The 22,354-nt window shown below is 35.9% G+C and overlaps 1 protein-coding gene, 1 long non-coding RNA gene and 1 pseudogene across 33 annotated transcripts in view; 1 reads left to right on the top strand and 2 right to left on the bottom strand.

The window, feature by feature from the left end:
• The window catches only part of LOC144304894 (uncharacterized), a 103,417-nt gene that overhangs the window by 52,449 nt on the left and 28,614 nt on the right, over positions 1-22,354 (bottom strand). For 6 of the 8 annotated variants that reach the window (XR_013371880.1, XR_013371877.1, XR_013371882.1 and 3 more), the window contains exon 2: positions 19,264-19,370. The exons of 1 other annotated variant lie outside the window; for it this stretch is intronic. This is a non-coding gene — a long non-coding RNA (uncharacterized LOC144304894). Of the gene's footprint in view, positions 1-13,774; positions 13,817-19,263; positions 19,371-22,354 lie in introns of all 8 variants that reach the window. One more of the 8 variants, XR_013371878.1, reaches the window with a different exon arrangement.
• ATF2 (activating transcription factor 2) overlaps positions 1-22,354 on the top strand; it is a 106,760-nt gene that overhangs the window by 17,641 nt on the left and 66,765 nt on the right. For 12 of the 25 annotated variants that reach the window (XM_077883504.1, XM_077883507.1, XM_077883508.1 and 9 more), the window contains 6 exons: positions 2,074-2,129; positions 2,703-2,737; positions 11,049-11,093; positions 12,784-12,858; positions 15,144-15,213; positions 21,544-21,640. In XM_077883504.1, coding sequence (XP_077739630.1) covers positions 12,827-12,858; positions 15,144-15,213; positions 21,544-21,640 — 199 coding nt within the window. In that variant the 5' untranslated portion in view covers positions 2,074-2,129; positions 2,703-2,737; positions 11,049-11,093; positions 12,784-12,826. The remainder of the gene's footprint in view (positions 1-2,073; positions 2,130-2,702; positions 2,738-11,048; positions 11,094-12,783; positions 12,859-15,143; positions 15,214-21,543; positions 21,641-22,354) is intronic. The other 13 variants (XM_077883498.1, XM_077883487.1, XM_077883502.1 and 10 more) reach the window with 7 other exon arrangements.
• LOC144304725 (guanine nucleotide-binding protein G(I)/G(S)/G(O) subunit gamma-10 pseudogene) lies at positions 7,669-8,781 on the bottom strand (annotated as a pseudogene).

The following is a 22,354-nucleotide window of genomic DNA, read 5'->3' on the forward strand; positions in this document are numbered from 1 at the left end:
GTCTCTTACTGTTTGTCTTCTGATTTTATCTTTATATTTTCTCTTCCCCATGATCCTCTCTTTTGTTTTTTAAATTCCACAGAGTGAGATGATATAATTGTTTTTCTCTTATTTCCCTCTAGTTTTATCCATGTCCTTGCAAATGGCAAGATTTCATTTTTGTGATGGCTGAGTAGTATTCCGTTGTGTGTATGTATGTGTATAAATATAAATTTTATATATATATATATATCTCGCATCTTTATCCATTTATCTGTTGATGGACAGCTGGGCTCTTTCCATAGTTTGGCTATTGTGGACGTTGCTGCTATAAACATTGGGGTGCAGGTGTTCCTTTGGATCACAACATTTAGATCTTTGGGGTAAATACTTAGTGCAATTGCTAGGTCATAGGGTAGTCCTGTTTTCAACTGAAAAAGTAAAAATTTGTAAGCAGGAAATTCTTTGAGGAGGAAAGGATGGCAAACTTCTTGCACACTGATATTTATATGTTGAATAATTTTTGAGCTACTTGACCAACTTAAATGTTCAAATCCTGATTTGGTTAGAAATATTTTCCATAAAACGTAAATTCCAGGGGCACCTGGGTGGCTCAAGTCAGCTAAATGTCCAACTTTTGATTTCAGCTCAGGTCATGATCTCAGGGTTGTGGGATTGAGCCCCATGTCTGGCTGTGTGTGCTCAGTAAGGAGTTTACTACTCTCTCTCCTCTTTCCTTTGCCACTACCCCCACTTGTTTGCGTGCCCCCCCACCCCCCAAGAGTCTATCCTACCCTGTTGCATGTACTCAATAAGTATTTATTGACTAAACTACTAAGTAAATGAACAATCTGAATTTCAGGGTAGAGAGTGGATAGAGGTGAGCAGTGTTTACTAAGAGAGATGTATAAATGGGAAGTGAGAGCATTCTAGGCTGAGATAGATAGAGCTGATTAAAAGCCTGCATGGGGGGAAAAAAAGCCTGCATGAAACTAGACCCAAGGGATTAAGGAGTAGTATAAGACCAGAGTAGAAGTCAGGGGTCAGTTCCTGCATTGGTCTGGAGTCAATGTTATGGATTTGAGGCCTTATCCTAAACATTTTTTCCATAACTGGTCCTTTCCTCTCATTTTGATGGATACTGCTGATACGCAAATTATCATTCTCTTTTCTGAATTTAGCAGTAGTTTGTACTGGCTTTCTTATGTATAGTGTTGTCCTCTAGTCCATTCTCCACACTTCTATTAGATCTTGCAAAAATTCCTCTTTATATAGTTAACATAAAATCTTCCCATTTTTTACAGCAGGATTAAGTGGACTTATTTTTTTAAAGGGCTAGATAGTGAATATTTTAGACTTTATAGGGGCCACATATGGTTCCTGTTGCTTATTCTCCTCCCACTCCCGCCCATATAAAAATGTGAAAAACTTGCTTAGCTCAACATTTTGACACAGGCTTATATTTATAACCTCAGAGTAGCAGTGGGATGGAGGTGGTGAGGGTGGAATCCAAACTCCTTGTCAGGATAATAAAGGCTGTTCAAGATTTGCTTCTCTTTCTGGACTTCTCTCTCTTCCTTTTAACCTTATATCCTATGCTTCAGCTGTCAGAAATTCTTAGAGATCCCTCAATATACTCTGCTTCATTGTGATTCTACATGTTTACTGTCTTCTCTGCTGAAAACATCATCCCTGACTGGCTGAGGCCTCTACCTTTGAAGCTACACTCAGGCATTACTTCTTTCAGTAGTAGCCCTACCAGACCCTCTCTTCACATTTGACTATGTACTTGTTTTAGTTAGGAATTGGAAAATTAATCAGATAAACTCATGTTTAAAAAAAAACTCATACTCAAAATACAGAAGACTTGCATAATTCAGTCACAGAAAGCATAGGCATCACAGAAACTACTTTCCTTCTTGGCTGCATAGTTTCTCATATCTATTTTTCTGTGCCTACTCCCTTTCTGGTTTTCATTAATTTCTTGTCAGTATGAACAGGATAGTAAATGTCCACCAGTCCGGAGTATGATTTGGAATCTCTGCTTCTTACCTCTGTTTAGCTGATTTTTTTTCTTTTTCAAATTTCTTGAAGAGATCATCTGATTGGCTTAACTTGGTGAGATGTCTCCCCTGGTTCACCTGAGGCAGGTATGTCAGGGTCATGGATATTATAGGATTGCCCTTCCCTGGTAATCAGGCTTTCTAAGAGGGAAATACGGGTGCTGAGGAGAGATGACTAGCTCCAATATACTCCTTTTTTTTTTTTTTTTTCAATATACTCCTTAATCTTAATCCCCTATGCTCCCATTGTGCCTGTGTATATCTTTACTTATTTTTTTTTTTTAAGATTTTATTTATTCATGAGAGACACAGAGAGGCAGAGACATAGGCAGAGGGAGAAGCAGGCCCTATGCCGGGAGCCTGATGTGGGACTTGATTCTGGGTCCCCAGGATCATGACCTGAGCTGAAGGCAGATACTTAACCGCTGAGCCACCCAGGTGGTGTCCCATATCTTTATTATTATTTGTATATCACTGAATTATACTTATTTGTCCTTACTAATCTGATTTTTGAGGGCAAGGATATCTTTTATTAATATGGCATAAGGTACAAAATAGGCAGTCAGGTGTTTTCCAAATACATCTTATAAAATAGTAGTATTAGAAATGTTTAAGAATGTTATACGTTGTATGTAACATTTAGTGTTATCGATATTTTAGAAATCTGCTTTGAAACTTGAGCACATGCTTTAAAGGTAAGAAATTATGACATTTATAGTTATATAGCTAACTACAGGATCAGTAAAATTAACATTTTAGAATCCAGAGATTTTTGGGGTGCCTCACTGGCTCAGTCAGAAGAGCATGCGACTTTTGATCTCCGGAGTTGTGAGTTTGAGCCCACATGAGGCATATAGATTACCAGTTAAATACAAAAACTTAAAAAATTTCTTTTTAATTAAAGAATCTAGAAAATTTTCAAATTAATCACCAGAAATTGACTTGCTTCTTCCCCCCCTTTTTTTTTTAAGATTTTATTTTTCAGTAATCTCTATACCCAACGTGGGGCTTGAACTCACAACCCCGAGAGAGTTATATGCTCCACCCACCAAGCCAGCCAGGCACCCCACTCCCTCCCATTTTTAAAGCTTCATTTACCCATCCTATTTTCTGTGAAGTGAACTGGTTTCTTTCTTACTTTTTTTTTTTTTAAGATTTTATTTATTCATGAGAGACAGAGAGAGAGGCAGAGACACAGGCAGAGGGGGAAGCAGGCTCCTTGCAGGGAATCCAACGCGGGACTTGATACAGGGTCTCCAGGATCGCACCCTGGGCTGAAGGCGGCACCAAACTGCTGAGCCACCCAGGCTGCCCCATTCGGGTTTTTGATAGAGATTGAAGAAAAGCAACTATTTTTACTAGCTGAATCATGCCATTTTAAATTCTGATATTATGAACTAAAGAATCATCTTATCTTGATTAACATATTTTATATTAAAAAAAACCAATAGGATAAATAATTGTCTGATATTATCTCTTAAGTTTTTATTCAGGTATGGTCATTCTTCTATCATGATTCTGTTTGCTCTTAACCTTGCAGCAGAAGTGATTTTTCTACTCTGACATCTCATAACATGGAAGTTATAAACCAGAAACAAGCAGAGAATCATTAGAGAATCCATGCTTTGTAGTGTTTTCCTCATAACTACTCTTAAACACTAAATGACACTAATTATATAATGGTTATATAGTCCATTATTATAGTGCAAATTACTATAATATAAACTCCTTTTGTAAGTTTTTCCGTTTTTAATTTTATAGTTCAGAATCTTTTAAGAGTGAGTTGCCAGCGTGATGTCCCATTACCCCAAATACTTTATTTTCTGCAATTAAGACCTTTTCCTACAAAACCACAATACAGCCCTGAAAATCAAGAAATTAACATTCATATATTGCTACCATCTAATCTGCAAATCACATTTAAGTTTGCCAGTTGTTCCAATATGTCCTTTTATAGCAAGAGTTCAGTCTAGAATTCACATTACAGTTAGTTGTCATGTCTCATTCATCTTTTTAAATCTGAAATAGTTCTTCAGTCTTCCCTTGAGTTTGATGACGAGCACTTTAGAAGATTAAAGGCCAGTTATTTTGAAGAGTTTACCTCAATTTGGGGTTGTGTAATATTTTTTGTAATTAGATTTAGGTTTATGTATCTTGACAGGACTCTCACAGAAGTGATGCTGTGTCCTTCTTGTTGCATCCTATTGGGAGTACATGATACTGGTTTTCCTTCTAGTTTTGTTAACTTGCGTCATGAGTAAGGTGATATTTGCCAGACTCTTATAATTAAAATACATTTTATCAGGAGATACTTTGAGAGGATATAGATATCTTACTGAATGTTGAATTCTTTTATATCAATGTGGATTAATGAAATCCTATTTTATTCGCAATATGATTCACTACTATATATCTTTTTTTTTTTTTTTTTTTTTTTTTTACTATCATTATTTCCTTTGATTCTCAAATTGTTTCAGATCCGGCCACTTTATGGCCAGGTTCTTAGCTAGGTCCTTCTTTATTTTCTTGCACAAGATACTCAAGGCCCATCCTGTACTTGCCCTTCCCTATCCCTGGAATCAGACAATTCTTGAAGGAGCCCAGGTACCTTTTGGTAGAGAATGGTATTTAGACATTAAGATCTGGGTGCCTAGTGGGTATATTACTTTGCAGGTATTGGTGTACTAGCCCCCCTTCAGTAGACACAGTTAGGGTAATATATGAACATATATGCAGATATATACATGCACATACTGTCTTCTCTGTATTCATGTCTCTATTTCTGTACCTTTATATCTCTGTTGAAAGTTATGAGTTCACACAAGTATCTCCAAATTTCATCTAATTACTAAGGGTCATTCTGTATAATTAACTTCACTTGTGGTATGAATTTACCTTTACCCAATACATCCTTGATATATCTACTTAATCTCTCAGTCCCTGTGTGTGTATTTAATGACTCACCTGTTGCCACCAGGCCCACTCCTCCTCCCCAACTACATGTTCTCCAGCCTGGGTCCTGTTTTCCTGTGCTGGACTAGTACCATCTCTGTTCCTCACCTCATGTAGTTGCCGTATTAGACTTCCCTCCAGCCACTCTCCATTCCCATGGACAGTTTTCTCACCATGCCACTCTGCACTGGTTTGCTCCCCAATACCCTGTCTAAGCTGCTTTTCAGGAAGACATATATATATATATATATATATTTTTTTTTTTTTTTAAGATTTCATTTAGTCATGAGAGAGAGAGGCAGAGACCTAGGCAGAGGGAGAAGCAGGCTCCCCACGAGGAGCCTGATGCGGGGCTGGATCCCAGGACCCCAGGATCATGACCTGAGCCAAAGGCAGATGCTTAACCACTGAGCCACCCAGGCGGCACCCCCTTATATATATATATATATTTTTTTTTTTTTTAAGATTTTATTTATTTATTCATGAGAGGCACACAGAGGGAAAGAGGCAGGGACACAGGCAGAGGGAGAAGCAGGCTCCATGCAGGGAGCCTGATGTGGGACTCGATCCCAGGTCTCCAGGATCACACCCTGGGCTGGAGGCAGCGCTACTCTGAGCCACCCAGGCTGCCCCCTTATATATGTTTTTTATGGAGGCTTGGCTTTTGTATTAATTTAAGCTATAAGAAATGGTTTGCTAGTTAATTTCTCCCATTTTCTTCTTGTCATTGTTCCTAGAAGTCTTGTTCTTTACTATTTTCTTATTAGCATCTCATGTGTGATTTTATTTGATAATAGGTCTGTTGAATAATTCTTAAAGTCCTGAAGGGTCTTTCTATACTACTTTTTAAAAGGTGGTTTATATAAAATTTCTGTATGGTTGGTAGGCATAGAATAACAAGGCTTAACAGTTGATATACATAGTGTATGGCAAAGTATACCAGCTGGCAGACACAGTATGACATTAAAAATGTTCTTGTCCCATTTTTTACCTTGAGTAAGTCACCCTTTGGCACCTCTTATGTAGGTTAGGTAGTTAGGACTACATCAAGAATACAATAAGGTACATGATCAGAAATCCATGTGATAAGAAAGCCTATTTATATTTAAGAGAGAATTTTAGATTAAAATTTTATTTTTATAGAATGGGCAGAGGAAGCATTTCAGAACTACAAATGACCATTATACATACGAAAAAGTTTAATAACCTTATTAGGGTGACAAGATTTGCAACTTTAAAATTAGGGTCTTTTTTCAGTAATCTGACAAAAAATGTTAATATTAATTGTTAGTATAGGTGTTGAGAAATGAGATCTTTCTGTACAATATTGGTAAAGTAGAAGTCAATACTACATATTGAAGGGCAGTTAACAATGTAAATCAAAAGTCTTAAAAATATGCCTTCACTTTCCCATAGTAATTTTTTTGTTGTTGGTTTTCTTTTTTTTTTTAATTAAGCAGAAATTTGCTTAATTTGCTTGGATGAATTTCCAAGTTCATCAAAAGTTATTGCAAACACAGACTATCCTTTTAAAAGTGTCCCAAATTAAACCAAAGACACATCATCAAAGGAAAAGTACTTGTGACATTAAGAATTCATTTAAGTTGGGGCACCTGGGTGGTGCGGTGGGTTAAACGGACTCGTGATCAGCTCAGGTCATAATCAGGGTTGTGGGATCCATGCTCAGTGTGGAGTCAGCTTGAGATTCTCCCTCCCGTCCCTGGCCCCTCCCACTGTGTGGATGCTCGCCGGAGTGCGCTCGCACACACACTCTCTCTCAAATAAAAAAAATATTTTAAAAATTTTAAATTGTATTTTTACATTATTTTTAATCATTTACAGTGTTCTCAAGATCACATTTAAACATTTTTTTAAAGATAGGAAATAGGGATGCCTGGGTGGCTCAGCGGTTGAGCCTTTGGCTCAGGGCATGATCCTGGGGTCCAAGGATCAAGTCCCACGTCAGGCTCCCTGCATGGAACCTGCTTTTCCCTCTGCCTGTCTCTGCCTTTCTCTCTCTCTCTTTGTCTCTCATGAATAAATAAAATCTTTAAAAAAAAATAAAGATAGGAAATCATGTAGTATATTTATTTTTTAAAGGATGACCACAACTGTAAAATAGAGGAACTTAAGACAAAGAACAGGTCTGTTTCAACAGGCATTCTAAACCCGATATGACATGAATCTTCCCAAAAAAGTTTGCTGAGGAACAGCTCCCATGTTAGTGTTAAAAATAAAACAGTCTTCTCATTTAGAAAAATCAAGATGAAGGAATGCCTGGGTGGCTCAGCGGTTGAGCGACTGCCTTCCCGGGGTCATGTTCCACATCCAGCTCCTTGCAAGGAGCCTGCTTCTCCCTCTGCTTATGTTTCTGCTTTTCTCTCTGGGTCTCTAATGAATTGGATAAATAAAATCTTTAAAAAAAATTTTAAAGGGATCCCTGGGTGGCGCAGCAGTTTGGCGCCTGCCTTTGGCACAGGGCGCGATCCTGGAGACCCGGGATCAAATCCCACGTCGGGCTCCCGGTGCATGGAGCCTGCTTCTCCCTCTGCCTGTGTCTCTGCCTCTCTCTCTCTCTCTCTGTATGACTATCATAAATAAATAAAAAATATATTAAAAAAATTTTTTTTAAATCAAGACATCATTTGATTAATAAAACCTATTCTTCCCCCAGTTGTAAAAATGCTTATCTTCATTTAGAAACTGTAAATTCATGACAAAAAAGAAGTTTTTCTATGGTATAAAAATCTCTGGACGAACAAATTTCAAATATTCAGTTTTCTCACAAAAATGTTTTCCTTCCCAAAATGTAAACATTTAGTAAATAAAACAAATATTATATTCCACGTATAGAAATACTGTGTTTGGTGGTAACATTTTTGTTTGTCTTATATATAAAAGCGCTTTACCAAAAGAATCAGGTCATTATTATTTAAAGCTTACTCCTTCTCTTAGTTTTCTTATCTGAGTAGAAACTCATCAATTTCTGTAGAATTTTGACTACAGGACCAGACCACAGGAAAGGTCTAAAATATCTAAAAGTCATTTGGCTGGAGAAAAGTGTTTTCTTGAGATTTGGAAGCAGTCATTCATCACTTGGCACTTAAATGCATTCCTCAGTGGACTTCTTCCCTAAAAGCCTTTAGAATAAGGCACAGGATCTAGGCTCCTGAAAGGGTTTGCTTCCAGCTGGAACACCTAGCAGCAAGACATCCTTGTAGGCATTCTGCATGCAATACTGCTACGGCCCTGCAGCCACGTGGGGGCCTTGGTCCTTTCCATGCCAGCCTCCAGCTTGACCTGCTCCACCAGGCCACCACTGCAGAGCATTCACACTGGCCCCAGAAGACATGACAGAGGTGCTGACCTCCTTGACATAGTCATTTCCTTTCATTTCTAGAAATTCTTCTGTGAAAATTATAGATACTGCACAAAGATTTATTAATTAATCAAGGATATATTTTTTCTTAAGATTTTATTTATTTGAGAGAGGAAGTATGCATGAGTGGAGCATGTTGTGGGGGCAAGGTGCAGGGGGAGAGGGAGAAGCAGACTCCCCATGGGGCAGGGAGCCCAATGCAGGGCTCCATCTCAGGGACATGACCTGAGCCAAAGGCAGACACTTAACCGACTAAGCCACCACAGCACCCCTGTTATCAAGGATATTTATTGATGATAAAAATTCACTAATAGAGAATTAGTAATAAATATGTTATAACTGTATGATAGAATACTATATAGCCATTAAAAATGGCATCTAATTTTTTTAATTAAATATTTTATTTATTCATGAGAGACACAGACACACACACACACACACACACACACACACACACACACACACACACATATGCAAGGGGAGCCTGACGCGGGACTCGATCCCGGGTCTCTAGGGTCAGGCCCCGGGCTGAAGGCGGCACTCAACCGTTGTGCCACCGGGTGTCCCAGTTCTCATATTTCATGTTCTTACTATTTAATGATGTGGCAGGATTTAGAGAGTTGCATTTTAAAGAAAGTTGTGACACTGCTCTTACAGTGTGTAAAGCTGCGTATCTCCATGCAGTGATAAGAGACTGCAATACTCTGTGAAATGTCAAACAGTAGGTGGTGGGATTTTAGATGATGTTTATTTTTTTCTTTTTGCTCTTCTGTATTTTTATGGAAGCAAACCTAAAGTTCCTTACTACATCTTATGTAGTTCAATAGGTAGAATTTAGTTCATATTATCAGGAAATACGTGACCTCCTTCTGAATCCCAAACTTCTGCCTTAAAGGTTTTTTAGAATTATGTAAGACTGATCATTTATGTGGGATACCTAATAGTGGAAGTTGCTCTATTTTTTTTTTTTTTTTTTTAAGATTTATTCATTTATGATAGATACACAGGGAGAGAGGCAGAGACACAGGAGGAGGGAGAAGCAGGCTCCATGCCCGGAGCCCAACGCGGGACTCGATCCTGGGACTCCAGGATTACACCCCGGGCCAAAGACAGGCACCAAACCACTGAGCCACCCAGGGATCCTGCTCTGGCTATTTGTAACAAACAATTCAAAGTATACCTTAAAGTTTGGGTCCTAAAATAAAATGCCTTAGAACAATGAAATAGAAAAACATTTTGGGGAGAACATATACATCTTTACATGTGGAATTGTCTTAGAAACCTGGAAAGAAGTCTGTACTGCATGTTTGATTAACTGGTGTGAACTCCCTCACTGTCCTGGAATTTTTTTTTTTTCCTAGAAATTTCTTGAAGACAGGTACCTTAGTTCACTGCTACAGTCCTGGCATCTGGCAGAGTGCCAAGCCCGAAGGGACACTCAAATATTTGCTAATTGAAAGAAAAGAGGAAACTGATGGTAGTAGATCATGAGGGCAAGGAAGATAAAGGACTGTTAGAAGAAGAGTTAAGAGTGAAGTTAGAGAACACAAAGGACTTTTAAATTTTGCCTAGAACCCTCTTGTGTATTCCTCATGATAGTGATTCTCCTACTGGTATTGGTTTGGATGCTTGGCAGAGTGGTGTGGTATATTAACAATTCTCTGTCTATAGTCATTGACTTCTCCAACAGTTTATTGTTGAACAGAGCCTCTTTTCAACCTAGGGATGCCTAGGTTTTGTAAGCCTAGGGATGCCTGGGTGGCTCAGTCAGTTAAGTATTTGTATTCAGTTCAGGTCATGATCCCAAGGTCCTGGGATTAAACCCCTCATCAGGCTCCCTGTTCCTGCTTTACCCCACCCCCTGCTTGTGTGCACACGTACTCTCTCACTCTCTCTCAAATAAATAAAATTTTCTAAAGAGAGATAAGCCTAGATGTAAAGGCTTGAGATTCAGTTTAAGGAAGAGATAGCATTTAAGCCTCCCAAAGCAAATATCATCATTTATGTCTCAAGGTGCTTCAACTGTTGTATTTACAACTACCTCAGCTAGGTTTTAGAAAATAGTAATAAGGGGGATCCCTGGGTGGCGCAGCGGTTTGGCGCCTGCCTTTGGCCCAGGGCGTGATCCTGGAGACCCGGGATCGAGTCCCACGTCGGGCTCCTGGTGCATGGAGCCTGCTTCTCCCTCTGCCTGTGTCTCTGCCTCTCTCTCTCTCTCTGTGTGTGTGACTATCATAAATAAATAAAAATTTTAAAAAAATTAAAAAATTAAAAATAGTAATAAGGAATGGGAATTTTTATTGGTTAGCTAGGAAATGGGCTGTGTAGGTAAGGAACTGCTTTTGTAGAGAAAGGGGGCAGTTGTGGGGGAGTGGAAAAGATAAGAGAGAAAAGGGTATCATGGGCTAATTCCCTCAGAAGGAATTTCTAGAATGCCTTCTAGAAAACCAAACTTACCAGTTTGGTCCTTACACTACCTGTGTATTCTCATAGTATGTTAAATAACTCTTATTCTTACCAAAGGAATTAAAATTATATTTCTGTAGTACTCTTTCTCCTGCTAGACTGAAAGTCTCTTAAGGGTAGGGACTGTTGTTTCATCTTTGTGTCTTGGGTTATATTTGGTATTTAAATGTTTCTTAACTGAATTTAAATTTTGCTTTGATTTTTCATAGCAATATGAACTACATTTTCTTACCAGTTTTAGAAGAGTTTTTGAGGTAAACTGATTTTGACTTGTTCATATCATATGGCTGTTTATTCATTCTTTAATATTTAATGAATACATGCTACTGTGGAGTAGGCACTGTTTTAGGTAGTTAACCCAAAAGATAAGTTCCTTGCCCTCATTAAGCTCACATCTATAGGTAACAACAGAAGAACAGAAGTATAACCTTCATAGATTTCCTTTGGTTTATTCGAGTATTCTTTACCTTCTTTTTATAGACAGCATGGCAAAGTTAAATGTGAATGGAAGAATAGAACCCAGATACAAGGAATAGAACCAGATACAAGTTTTTCCTGGAAACCAGGGAAAAAATCTTCTGTCTCCTATACCAACTCACCCTTAACTCTAAGACTCAGAACTGTGGCTATTTATGCATTTCCCAAATTGTCCAGAGCAATACCACATGTATAAGCAAAATTATGAAAATTTTTTGTCTATGCATCATTATCTTATTTGAATAAACCTATAGTTACTCTTCACCACCACAGGATGGAGTTTTAGTGAATGTAAGATGAGGTATTAGGAAAATTATGTATGTATGTATGTATGTATGTATGTTTGTATGTAATCTCTAAACCCAATGTGGGGCTAAGACTTGTAACCCCGAGAGTCACATGCTCTTTGGACAGAGTCAGCCAGGTGCCCCTAGCACAGTTTTTAAAATGGGCACTGACCTGGATAGTTTCAACATGTACTTATTCTTAAGCTCATATTCAGGGGCACCTGCGTGGTTCAGTTGGTTAAGCATCCAACTCAGTTTTGGCTCAGGTCCTGATCTCATGAGTCATGAAATCAAGGCCCACATCAGGCCCTGCACTCACTGAGAGTCTGCTTGGATCTTGTCTCCCTCTGCCCCTTTCTCTCTCTCTCTCTCTCTCTCTCTCAAATAAATAAATCTTAAAAAAATAAACTAATATCAAATAAACAAGTTATAAGGGTATGGAAGAGGGAGATACTTACATAGATCAACTATATTTTGGGACAATTAGATTTTGATAAATTAGACTGAGAGCTTGATCACCTCCAACTATATTTTAAGAAGTTAAAAACTTTCCAGATCTCTGAAATGCTGGATCTCCTCTTTCTCATCAGACTTCAAAGGTCAGGATTTTTACTTTCAACCACAGTCCAAAGGACTGAATTTAATGTTTTTTCTCCTTTTATCCCTGTGATTGAGTTGGATATATACATATCTGTGTTTAAGGCATTTATATGGGTATTCATATTGTAGGAGCAGTATTTTTACTCTTTATAAAGATTCCTTTTTTTTTTTAAAGATTTTATTTATTATTCATGAGATTTAAGATTTTTTTTTTTTAAGATTTATTTATTTATTCATTCTCTCTGTGCCAGAGAGAGAGGGAGAGAGAGAGGGAGAGAGAGAGGCAGAGACACAGGCAGAGGGAGGAGCAGGCTCCATGCAGGGAGCCCGACGTGGTACTCGATCCGATCTGGGTCTCCACGATCAGGCCTTGGGCTGAAGGCGGCGCTAACCACTGAGATACCAGGGCTGCCCTGTAAAGATTCTTTTTTTTTTTTCCCCTGTAAAGATTCTTAATAGTGACAAGGTTTGGGGTTGACAGTGTTAAAAAGAGTATAATTATTCAGGTGTTTTTATTTCCTGTGTTTCAAGCATTGTTTCAAAACTATTTTTAACAGTGTGAAACCACTTTGTTTTTTAGTATCCTTGCCATGAAACAGAGGACGTGATAAGTTGCTCAACTTATGAAATTCAAGTTACATGTGAATTCTGCCAGGTATGTATGCGGTATTTGGAATGGTTAACCATTTTTCATATTTTAAGTTATAAAAATTCTCAGTTTCTAGATAAATATTTCAGCATTTTTTCCATAAATTTAAAACAAATCTCTGTATATTAGTTTAGCTGATACTCCCATTATGTCTTTTTTTTTTTTTTTTTTTTTTTTTTAAGATTTTATTTACTTATCTGAAAGACAGAAAGCACAAACCAGGGGAGGGGCAGAGGCAGAGGGCGATGGAGAGGGAGAAGCTGAGCGGGAAGCCTAACTCACGGTGCTTGATCCCAGGACCCTGAGCCCAAGGGCAGCCTGGGTGGCTCAGCGGTTTAGCGCCACCTTCAGCCCAGGGCGTGACCCCAGGGTCCTGGGATCGAGTCCTATGTCGGGCTCCCTGCATGGAGCCTGCTTCTCCCTCTACCTATGTCTCTGCCTCTCGTTCTCTCTGTCTCTCATGAATAAATAAGTAAAATCTTTAAAAACAAAAACAAAACTAAGAAAAAGACCCGAGCCAAAGGCAGGCACCAACTGAGCCACCCAGGTGCCCCTATTATGTCTACAAATTATCAAACAGAGCATCAAAACACACTTAACTATATCAAACAAACATATTTTAGGGTTTGATTTCTAGAGTTTTAAATAACTAGTCCCATGAGATGTTCTATGAAAAAGCATTTTGAATAGCAAACAGATGTGACAAAAATGCCATATGCTAGGTGCTCATCTAGTCACTTCACTTGAACATATTAAAGGTGCTGAAAAGTCTTGACAAAAAAAAAAAATACTCCACATTTCCCAAATTTGTTTGATTTTATACCTTTTTTTCTATATAGCTATTGTCATCCCTGTTGAAATGCTTTGGGAAACATTGCTTTGAAGGATTAGCAAGCCAGTATTGAAAAAGGAACAATGTTACCTGATTTTTAGTTGAATCAAATACAGTTGTTGTATATAATTTCTAGAAAGAAAGCCAAGACAAAATTAAAACCTAAAAGTTGTTGGAAGAAATGACTGGGTGCTTTATTTTTTATTTTTATTTTTTTAAAGATTTTATTTATTCATGTGAGACAGAGAAAGAGGCAGAGACACAGGCAGAGGGAGAAGCAAGCTCCACAGGAGCCCTACCTGGGACTCTATCCTGGACCCCAGGATCACGCCCTGAGTCAAAGGCAGACACTCAACCACCAAGCCACCCAGACTGGGGACTTTAAATCAAATATAGGAAAATAATCTTATCTCAGAAATTTCATTATAGTTATTTTGTTCAAATCAGGATCCAGAAAGGATTTACATTTGGTTAGGTTTTTTTTTTTTTTGTTTTTTGTTTTTTTTTTTGTTTTTGTTTTTGTTTTTTTAAGATTTTATTTGAAGAGAACACACAAGTGGTGGGGAGGGGGAAGGGAAAGAGAAAAGCAGACTCCCCACTGAGCAGGGAGCATGACACTGGCTCAGCTGGTTCTTGGGATCATGACCTGAGTCAAAGGCAGCCACTTTACTGACTGAGCTTACCCAGGTGCCTCTGGTTAGTATGTTTATTAAATCTCCTTTAATTTGTAACAGTTTCCACTTACCTCCTCTCCTTTTGTTCTTCATCCTATTTATTTGTTGAAGTGACCAAGTCTTTTTCCTATAGAATTTGGCTGACTGCATCCAGATAGTGTTGATGGTTTTTCTACCCCTATATTTCCTGTAGCTGAATCTAGGGATGCCTAATTAAATTTAGGTTTGACTTCCCACTGTGTCCACACACATATACTACCCCTACCCCTGCCCAAGAAGATTTCTCATGCTTTCTCTTGCGTCATATCAGATGGCACATAATATCTAACTGTCCCACTCTTAATGATGTTAATTTAAGATTGACCTGAGTTCACTATAAACCATTATAAAGTTCCCAGTCACCTTTTTTCCTAATGTTTTTATCAGACATTGGTGATAGTGGCCTAGATCCATTATTTCATTGGGTATTAAAGTGGTGATTTTTTAATTATTTCATTCTTTCTTTACTTAAACTGCTGAATAAGAAAGATTTAGCCTGATAAACCAGGCTTCCTGACTTTTTTTTTTCTATAGTGTAAAATTTGCGTGTTATGTGTATTTGTCTACTCATTTTAAAAAGATGGAAGAAAATATGGCTAAAATGTCAGTAAAAGTATTTTATTTCACATTGAAATGTAAAAGGTAATAACCTTAGTGAAAATCATATAATATTATATTTTAAATGATTCTTTGTTTAAAAATCTGTACTTTCAAACATTAAGCTATCTCTTAATGTTTTATTATAGGCAGTACAAGGACCTGTGGAATATGAGTGATGACAAACCCTTTCTATGCACTGCCCCTGGATGTGGACAGGTAATATATAAGTTACTTTAAATCATTTTATAACTTCTCATTTATTAAACCTGATGATAGTTTATGTTGTCACTAAAAAGATTCTCCTATGATTTTTTTAATAAAATTTTGAAGTTAGAATGTAAAAAATAACCCAGAAAAATTTTGAGAAGAAATTCTTTTTCCTCAATAGCATATTTGAGTTTTTAAAGACACAATCTAATAGGGAGAAAAAAAATTCGAAGTCTTAAAACAGAAAGATGGATACCTAGACAAAATCCAGGGCTTAACAGTATCTTCATTTGACCATTATTGTTTGAAAATCATTGTAAATTACTTAATTGGAAATCAGATACATATCTTGTTTGAAAATTATTTTACTTACTAAACTCTTATGAAATTAATATTTACTTCTGACAGTATCACTAACACAGTAATGTTCTTAATGTATAACATCTTCAGAGCAGGTATGAAAACATATGCAGGAAATAATCTTCCTACATTATATCAAAAAATATTTCAATGTTTGTAACAGGCCATTAAATTATTAATCTACTGTTGTAATAATTCTAAATTTAAAATAATTATAGACACCAAAAAATGAAATAATAAACGTAATATGTAGGCAAATTACAGAGTACTTAAATATTCAAACTATAGATCATAAATAAGCATTAGTGTTTCATTGGTTATTTATTTCTAAATATTTTATTTATTTATTTGAGAGAAAGAGAGTGAGAATGTACAAGGTCGGGGGAGAGGGAGAAATAGAGGAAGAGGGAAAGCAAGACTCCTCACTGAGTGGGGAACCCAACTCAGGACTTGATCCCAGGACTCTGGGATCAGGACCTGAGCCAAAGACAGATACTTTACTGACTGAGCCACCCAGATGCCCCTTATTTGTTTTCTTTAGTTGGTGTTTTGGGTTGAGGTGTAATTGATATACAATGAATTGCATGTATTTATAATGTATAATTTAGTTTTAACATGTATATGCTCATAAAACCATAATCCATAATTAAGATAGAAAACATACTCCTCACCCCAAAAGTTTTGTTATGCCCAGTTGTTATCCCTCCTGCCTTTGTAAACCACTACTCTGCCATATGTCCTTACAGATCAGTTTGCATTTTGTAGGATTTTATATGAATAGAGTTCTACCATATGTACTTTTGTCTGGCTTCTTTTGTTCCTGATAATTAACTTGTAATTTCCCCATGTTATTTGACAAGTAGTTCATTCCTTTTTGTTGAGGAGTAATACTTCACTATTATCCAATTGTGGACATTTCCCTTATTTCCAGTTTTTACTTATTAAAAATAAAGCTGGTATAACTATTTGTGTACAAGTCTTTGGCGTGGATGCATGCTTTCTTTTTTCTTGGGTAAATGCATAGGAATGAAATAAATGGTGGGATCATTTGTTAGATATATGTTTACTTTTTAGAAATTGTCAAACTGTTTCCCGTAATGGATGCATCACTTTACATTTCCACCAAGAGTGTATAAAGAGGTCTTGTGCCATATTTGCCTACGTTTGGTGCTGTCAGTCTTCTAATTTTAGCCATTTTCATTGTGTGTATACTGATATATCATGTGGTTTTAATTTGCATTTCTTTGATGAAAAGATGAGCACTTGTTCATGTGCTGATTGATCATTTGCATTATTTTTTGTGACCTATCTTTTCAAATCTTTTGCTGTTTTTAAAACTCAGATTGTCTTTCTTTTAATTATTAACTTGTAGGAGTTCTTTATATGTCCTGGATACCAGTCCAGTTTCAAAAAGTTCTCCAAGTCTGTGGTTTGCATCTTAATTTTCATGATAAGTGCGTCTGATGAGCAGATCTAATTCTAAAGAAGTCTAATGTATTAATTTTTTTTCTTCTATGGTTATTTTCTGTGACTGTCTAAGAAATCTTTGCCTACCTTTAAGTCACAAAGGCACTCTCCTTGGTTTTATCTGAAAGTTGTTTTTTCATTTAGGCCTCTGTCTCATCTTGAATTACTTTTTGTGTATATATATACTCGTGTGAGGTAGGATTTGAAGCTCATTTTTGTCCCATGTGGTTTTTCAGATATTCCACCATCATTTATTGAAAAGATTTTTCTTTCTCCATTAATTTGCTTCAGCTCCTTTATTAAAAATCAAATCATGGTATAAGTGTAGGTCTATTTCTGCGGTTTCTTCTCTGTTCCATTCATCCGTCTGTCAGCTTTTATGCTAGTACCACAATGGTTACTCTAGCTATATAGTAATGTTTCCAGTCAGGTGAGGTAATAAGTTTATCAATTTAGTTCTGCTTTTTGAGATTGTTCTGAATAGTCTCTTAATTTTAGTCATTACAGTGAGGATATAGTGGTATCTCATTTTGATCTTAATTTTCATGATATATCCAAAGATGCTGAACCAGGGTAAAGGTAGGAAGTTACCAGGATTGGTGCTATTTTGATAGGTTGGTCAGGGAATGCCTCTGATAAGGTGACATTTGGATTAAGATGTGAAAATGTAGGAGCAGACTTTTGGAGGAAACATTTTTCAGACTGAAGGAACAATAAAGGTTCAAAGGAGGGAATGGTTTCGGTGTGTTTAAAAACAGAAGGATAGCTATTGTGGCTGGAGTATATAGTGACCAACAAAGATAAGGGTAAGAGATTGTCTCGGGTAGAATAAGAGTCCATACCCTGTAAAGCTTTGTAGACTGTGATAAAGTGTGTGGGCTTTATTCACATAAGGTGAGAAGCCATTACTGAACTAAGAGTGGAAATGGAGAGTTAGAAACTGAGACCTGTCAGGCAAGAGGTAATGGTGGCTTTGCTAGGTACTAAGAGTGGACAATATAGAGAAATAGACTGATTTGACATATATTTTGGAGATATATTTGATACTCATTTTTCTATAAATTCAAGAAAGGTTAAAAAAAATACCTCCCAGAATTTTTTGTGAATAATATTTCCTATGAAATTGAAAGTTCAAATAAGAACTGATTTTTAGAATCACCAATTTGGTAGTGGTAGTACAAGTTACTTTTTGTCATGAGTATTGACATTATTCTAAATTTGAATTTTAGCTTTAATGCACACGATTGACATAAAATTTCAGGTAGATTTTAAATTTTTTTAAGACTTTGAGAATGTTATTTTGGAGAGAGACCTATAGAAATCAGTGCAAACAAAGAATTTTAACTGTTGACTTTTGCTATTAAAAATGTTTTTATATGCCTCAGTCACTATTAGGTATTTTACAGAAAGTTCTGTTGATGGATTTGTTTTAAAGTTATGGTCCATTGAATTTGGTGAAAGAGACAAAGCGAGATAATTGAATGAAGGATTATATTGGACCTCTTCTATTTTATTGGTAGTATCTTTGTTTTCAGTGATGCTTTCATTGAAAATTACTTTGGAAAAAAAAAAAGAAAAAAAAAGAAAATTACTTTGGTAGAATGTTTATACATTATAAACTTTTACAAACGAGATATTTTATTTAGTCTAAAGTTTCACTGGAGGTGTGTAAATGTGTGTGTGTTACTTCCTGATGTTGAATAAATTTCCTTCAAACTAGTAAAAGAAGCAGTAAATTGAGTCTGGTGGCTTTATAACTTAGTTGTATCTATTTAGTCTGTTTTGTTTTGTTTTTAATTTTTTTTTTAATTTATTTATGATAGTCACATGGAGAGAGAGAGAGAGGCAGAGACACAGGCAGAGGGAGAAGCAGGCTCCATGCACCGGGAGCCTGATGTGGGATTCGATCCCGGGTCTCCAGGATCGCGCTCTGGGCCAAAGGCAGGCGCTAAACCGCTGCGCCACCCAGGGATCCCTCTATTTAGTCTGTTAAATAGGAAAAAAAATATATGTCATGGATGTGAATGCATGTATTAAATGCAGAATGACTGACTTCTTAGGAAGTTAGTTCTGGTGAGTGTTCAAGCCTTAGAAACAGATTTCTCAGATATCAGAGCTTAAATTCATTATAAAAGCGATTGGTTTACCTCCCTCCCATCTGTCAAGTTACCTTCCCTTTTTTTTTTTTTTTTTTTTTTTAACTTTTAAAGAGAGATGGTTATTCTGTCCTACCTTTTGACTGCCTTTCCCATTGTTTATTCAACTGTATACTCAGTCTTGTTTAACAAAATACTGTGTACATCTGTAACAGTTGGCATTGGACATGTGCCGTACATTGCCTAGAAGAAATAAATTATGAATTTAATGTATTATTAAAAGTATAGTATCGTTACATTTTTCTACAAAATTTATTTTTAAAATGAACTTTTTAATTTGGCTCAGAAAGCAATTCAAATAGATTCTGCAAAAATTTTATCTTGGCATGTAGCAGTAGCTATTTTATAAGCATTTGTTGAAAAAATAACTTCATTCATTCATTCATATATATATATATATATATATTTTTTTTTTTTTTTTTTTTTTTTCCTGGTGACTGCCTTTTGACAAGATGGCCTTTGACTTTTTTAAGTTTCTTGTTACAAGTAAATAAATTAACTCAGTTGACAGCTAAGGTTAAACTCCTCTATTATGAAGTGCCAGTTTCAGTGTATTTTATCCATGTACATCAATAATATATCAAAAATCTCTTAAGTAGTATTTTGGTAAATTTGATCTGTAGATTATATATAAGACTTTGTAAATTCATATTTCTTGCATTCCCTCTTATAATATTCACATGATCCTAAGTGATTTTTTTTTTTTTTTTTAGGGTCCTTATAGCTGTTCCTTTTCACTTAGGATCAATCTTGGTACCATTTTTTACGTTTTGTACAATTTGTACAATTCTCTATGTGGTTGCTCTTTGATTTTGATATTTGTGGTCAGACCATTCCAAGCAGAGAATAGTAGTAGAATAAATTCCTAGGAGATAATTTTCCGGGTTATCTACTAATTATGACCTCTCCCAAAATACATTTATTCACAAATGTTCAGTTACTACCTCCTACATTGTTAGGTTCTTTGGACATAAAGTGAATCTGGCTTTAAGATACTTTTAGTGTAGAATTTAATATACATATATTTAAAACTCTAATGGAAACTAATGATTTAATGCCTACATTATTCTGTAAACTCTACACATATGTCCATTCTCTAAGAGCTGTTACTCAACAGTCTTATAAAAGACAACTACTTTTTATTCCAAATTTGGGAGGGATTCTTATAATGATAAAGCAGTAGGAAGATAGCACTTGAGTGGGAAAGAGCTTGATTATTCTAAAATGAACTTTTGTTATCATATTGGTTGTTCTTTCTTTGTTGGATTATAAGAAGCATTTTTTATAATGTGGTAACATAACCTGATTTACGTCTTAATTTTGTCCAGGAATAATATTTCCACAAAAGGAGGAATTTGTTGGTTTTTTTTTTTTTTTTTTAAGATTTATTTTAAGAGCATGTGCATGAGCTGAGAAAGGGGCAGAGGGCGGGGGAGAAAGAGAGACTCTCAAGCAGACTCACCCCACTGAGCGCGAGCTGTAAAACACGGGATTCAATCTTACGACCCTGAGATTGTGACCTGAGCCAAAATCAAGAGTTGGATACTTAACTGACTGAGCCATGCAGCCACCCCAGGAATCCCATTATGATAGTTTAGGGAGAACCAAGTTCAAATATTTTATAATTTTAACATCCCCATTTATAAAGATGGTAGGGTAGAGAGCTTATATATCTTAATTTGGCATTTTATAATTATTGCTCTGAAATAAAATGTAAGTGCTCCTTATTTTCAGTTATAATTGTTTTTTGATAAGGAGCATCCTCATAAAAGTTGATGTCCAGACATAATTTTATTTTAAAATGAACTGCTTTGTATTGGTTGCTATTTCTTTGCTGGATTATAACCAAAGCATTTTTTTTTTTTAATGTGGTAACATAAAGAACCTGCTTTACTTCTTAATTTGTTCAGGAGTAATATTTTTATGAGAGAACTCTCATTTTAAAAGTGGTAAGTAACTTGAAGTCTGTGTAAATACAGTACTTTCTTCAAAAATCACTGAACCATGAAATATATATTTCTATGACATGGCAAAAAAAAATCACTAGTAGTCTATTTTTAGTGTCCAGATGAAATTTATATGAAGTTTCTTTGCCTCAGGTTTTATTTTTAAATGCTCTTAAATGAGTAATGTGACTTAATAATACATCAGTATTGCTTATTCTTGAGTAATGGGTTTTTCTGATTATTTGAAGTCTTGTATGTTTATCTATACTAACAATAGATTCTTTTATAGTTAACAAACTATTTCATTGTTAATGGTGGTTTTACATGTTGTGGAAATGAATTTCCTTATCATTTTACTTTATTTGATCAAATTGAAAATCTTAACTATATTTTAAAACTTTTTGCCACAGCGTTTTACCAACGAGGATCATTTGGCTGTCCATAAACATAAACATGAGATGACACTGAAATTTGGTCCAGCACGTAATGACAGTGTCATTGTGGCTGGTTAGTATATGCTTTTATTAATAGCTTATATACATATTTCACCTGGAATGTGCACAATTTTTGTGTATTCTCTGTAAATAATATAGTCTGGTGATACTCCAATTACTTCATTTACAGTAAATGTTGGCAACATGTATTTTACCCATTACATTTCCATGTTTCCTTCTGACCATTCATTTCACTTTTCTGTGTGGTTTTCAAATGTAGATTTCAATGTTTTGTGGAAGTTAATTAGAACCCCGGGAGCATTTATAGCATCTCCAAAGTTTACATTTAATTGATAATTGAATTAATGTGATGATTAGTCAATGTTTCTTGTAGATTTTTACACCTGGTTTGCAATGCTGTGGGAAGATAGGAAATGATCAAGCTCCTCCTGTTGGAGAAAGATCAATTAGCAGACTTGTTCACTAGAATTTTGTTTATATTTCTTTTGGGACTAAAACATCTGTGTTAATAAAAATACTCTCAATAAAGGGGCCTAAATTCAGTCAGTGCTTTTTTGTGTGTGTTTGATCCTATGAATATACAGTATCATAAGCAGATGATTATCTTTCATAGTATGTGAAAAGAGAAAATTCATGCTTGTTTATTGTCTTCTCGTGCTTTATATTAGTCGCCCCTTTTTTGATATTTAAATATATATAAACACACATCTATGTATATGGACACATAAAATATGCATAGGTTTACTGCATTTTGTATATTTTATAG

This window comes from Canis aureus, chromosome 34 (genome assembly GCF_053574225.1).
Source record: "Canis aureus isolate CA01 chromosome 34, VMU_Caureus_v.1.0, whole genome shotgun sequence".
Taxonomy (NCBI): domain Eukaryota; kingdom Metazoa; phylum Chordata; class Mammalia; order Carnivora; family Canidae; genus Canis; species Canis aureus.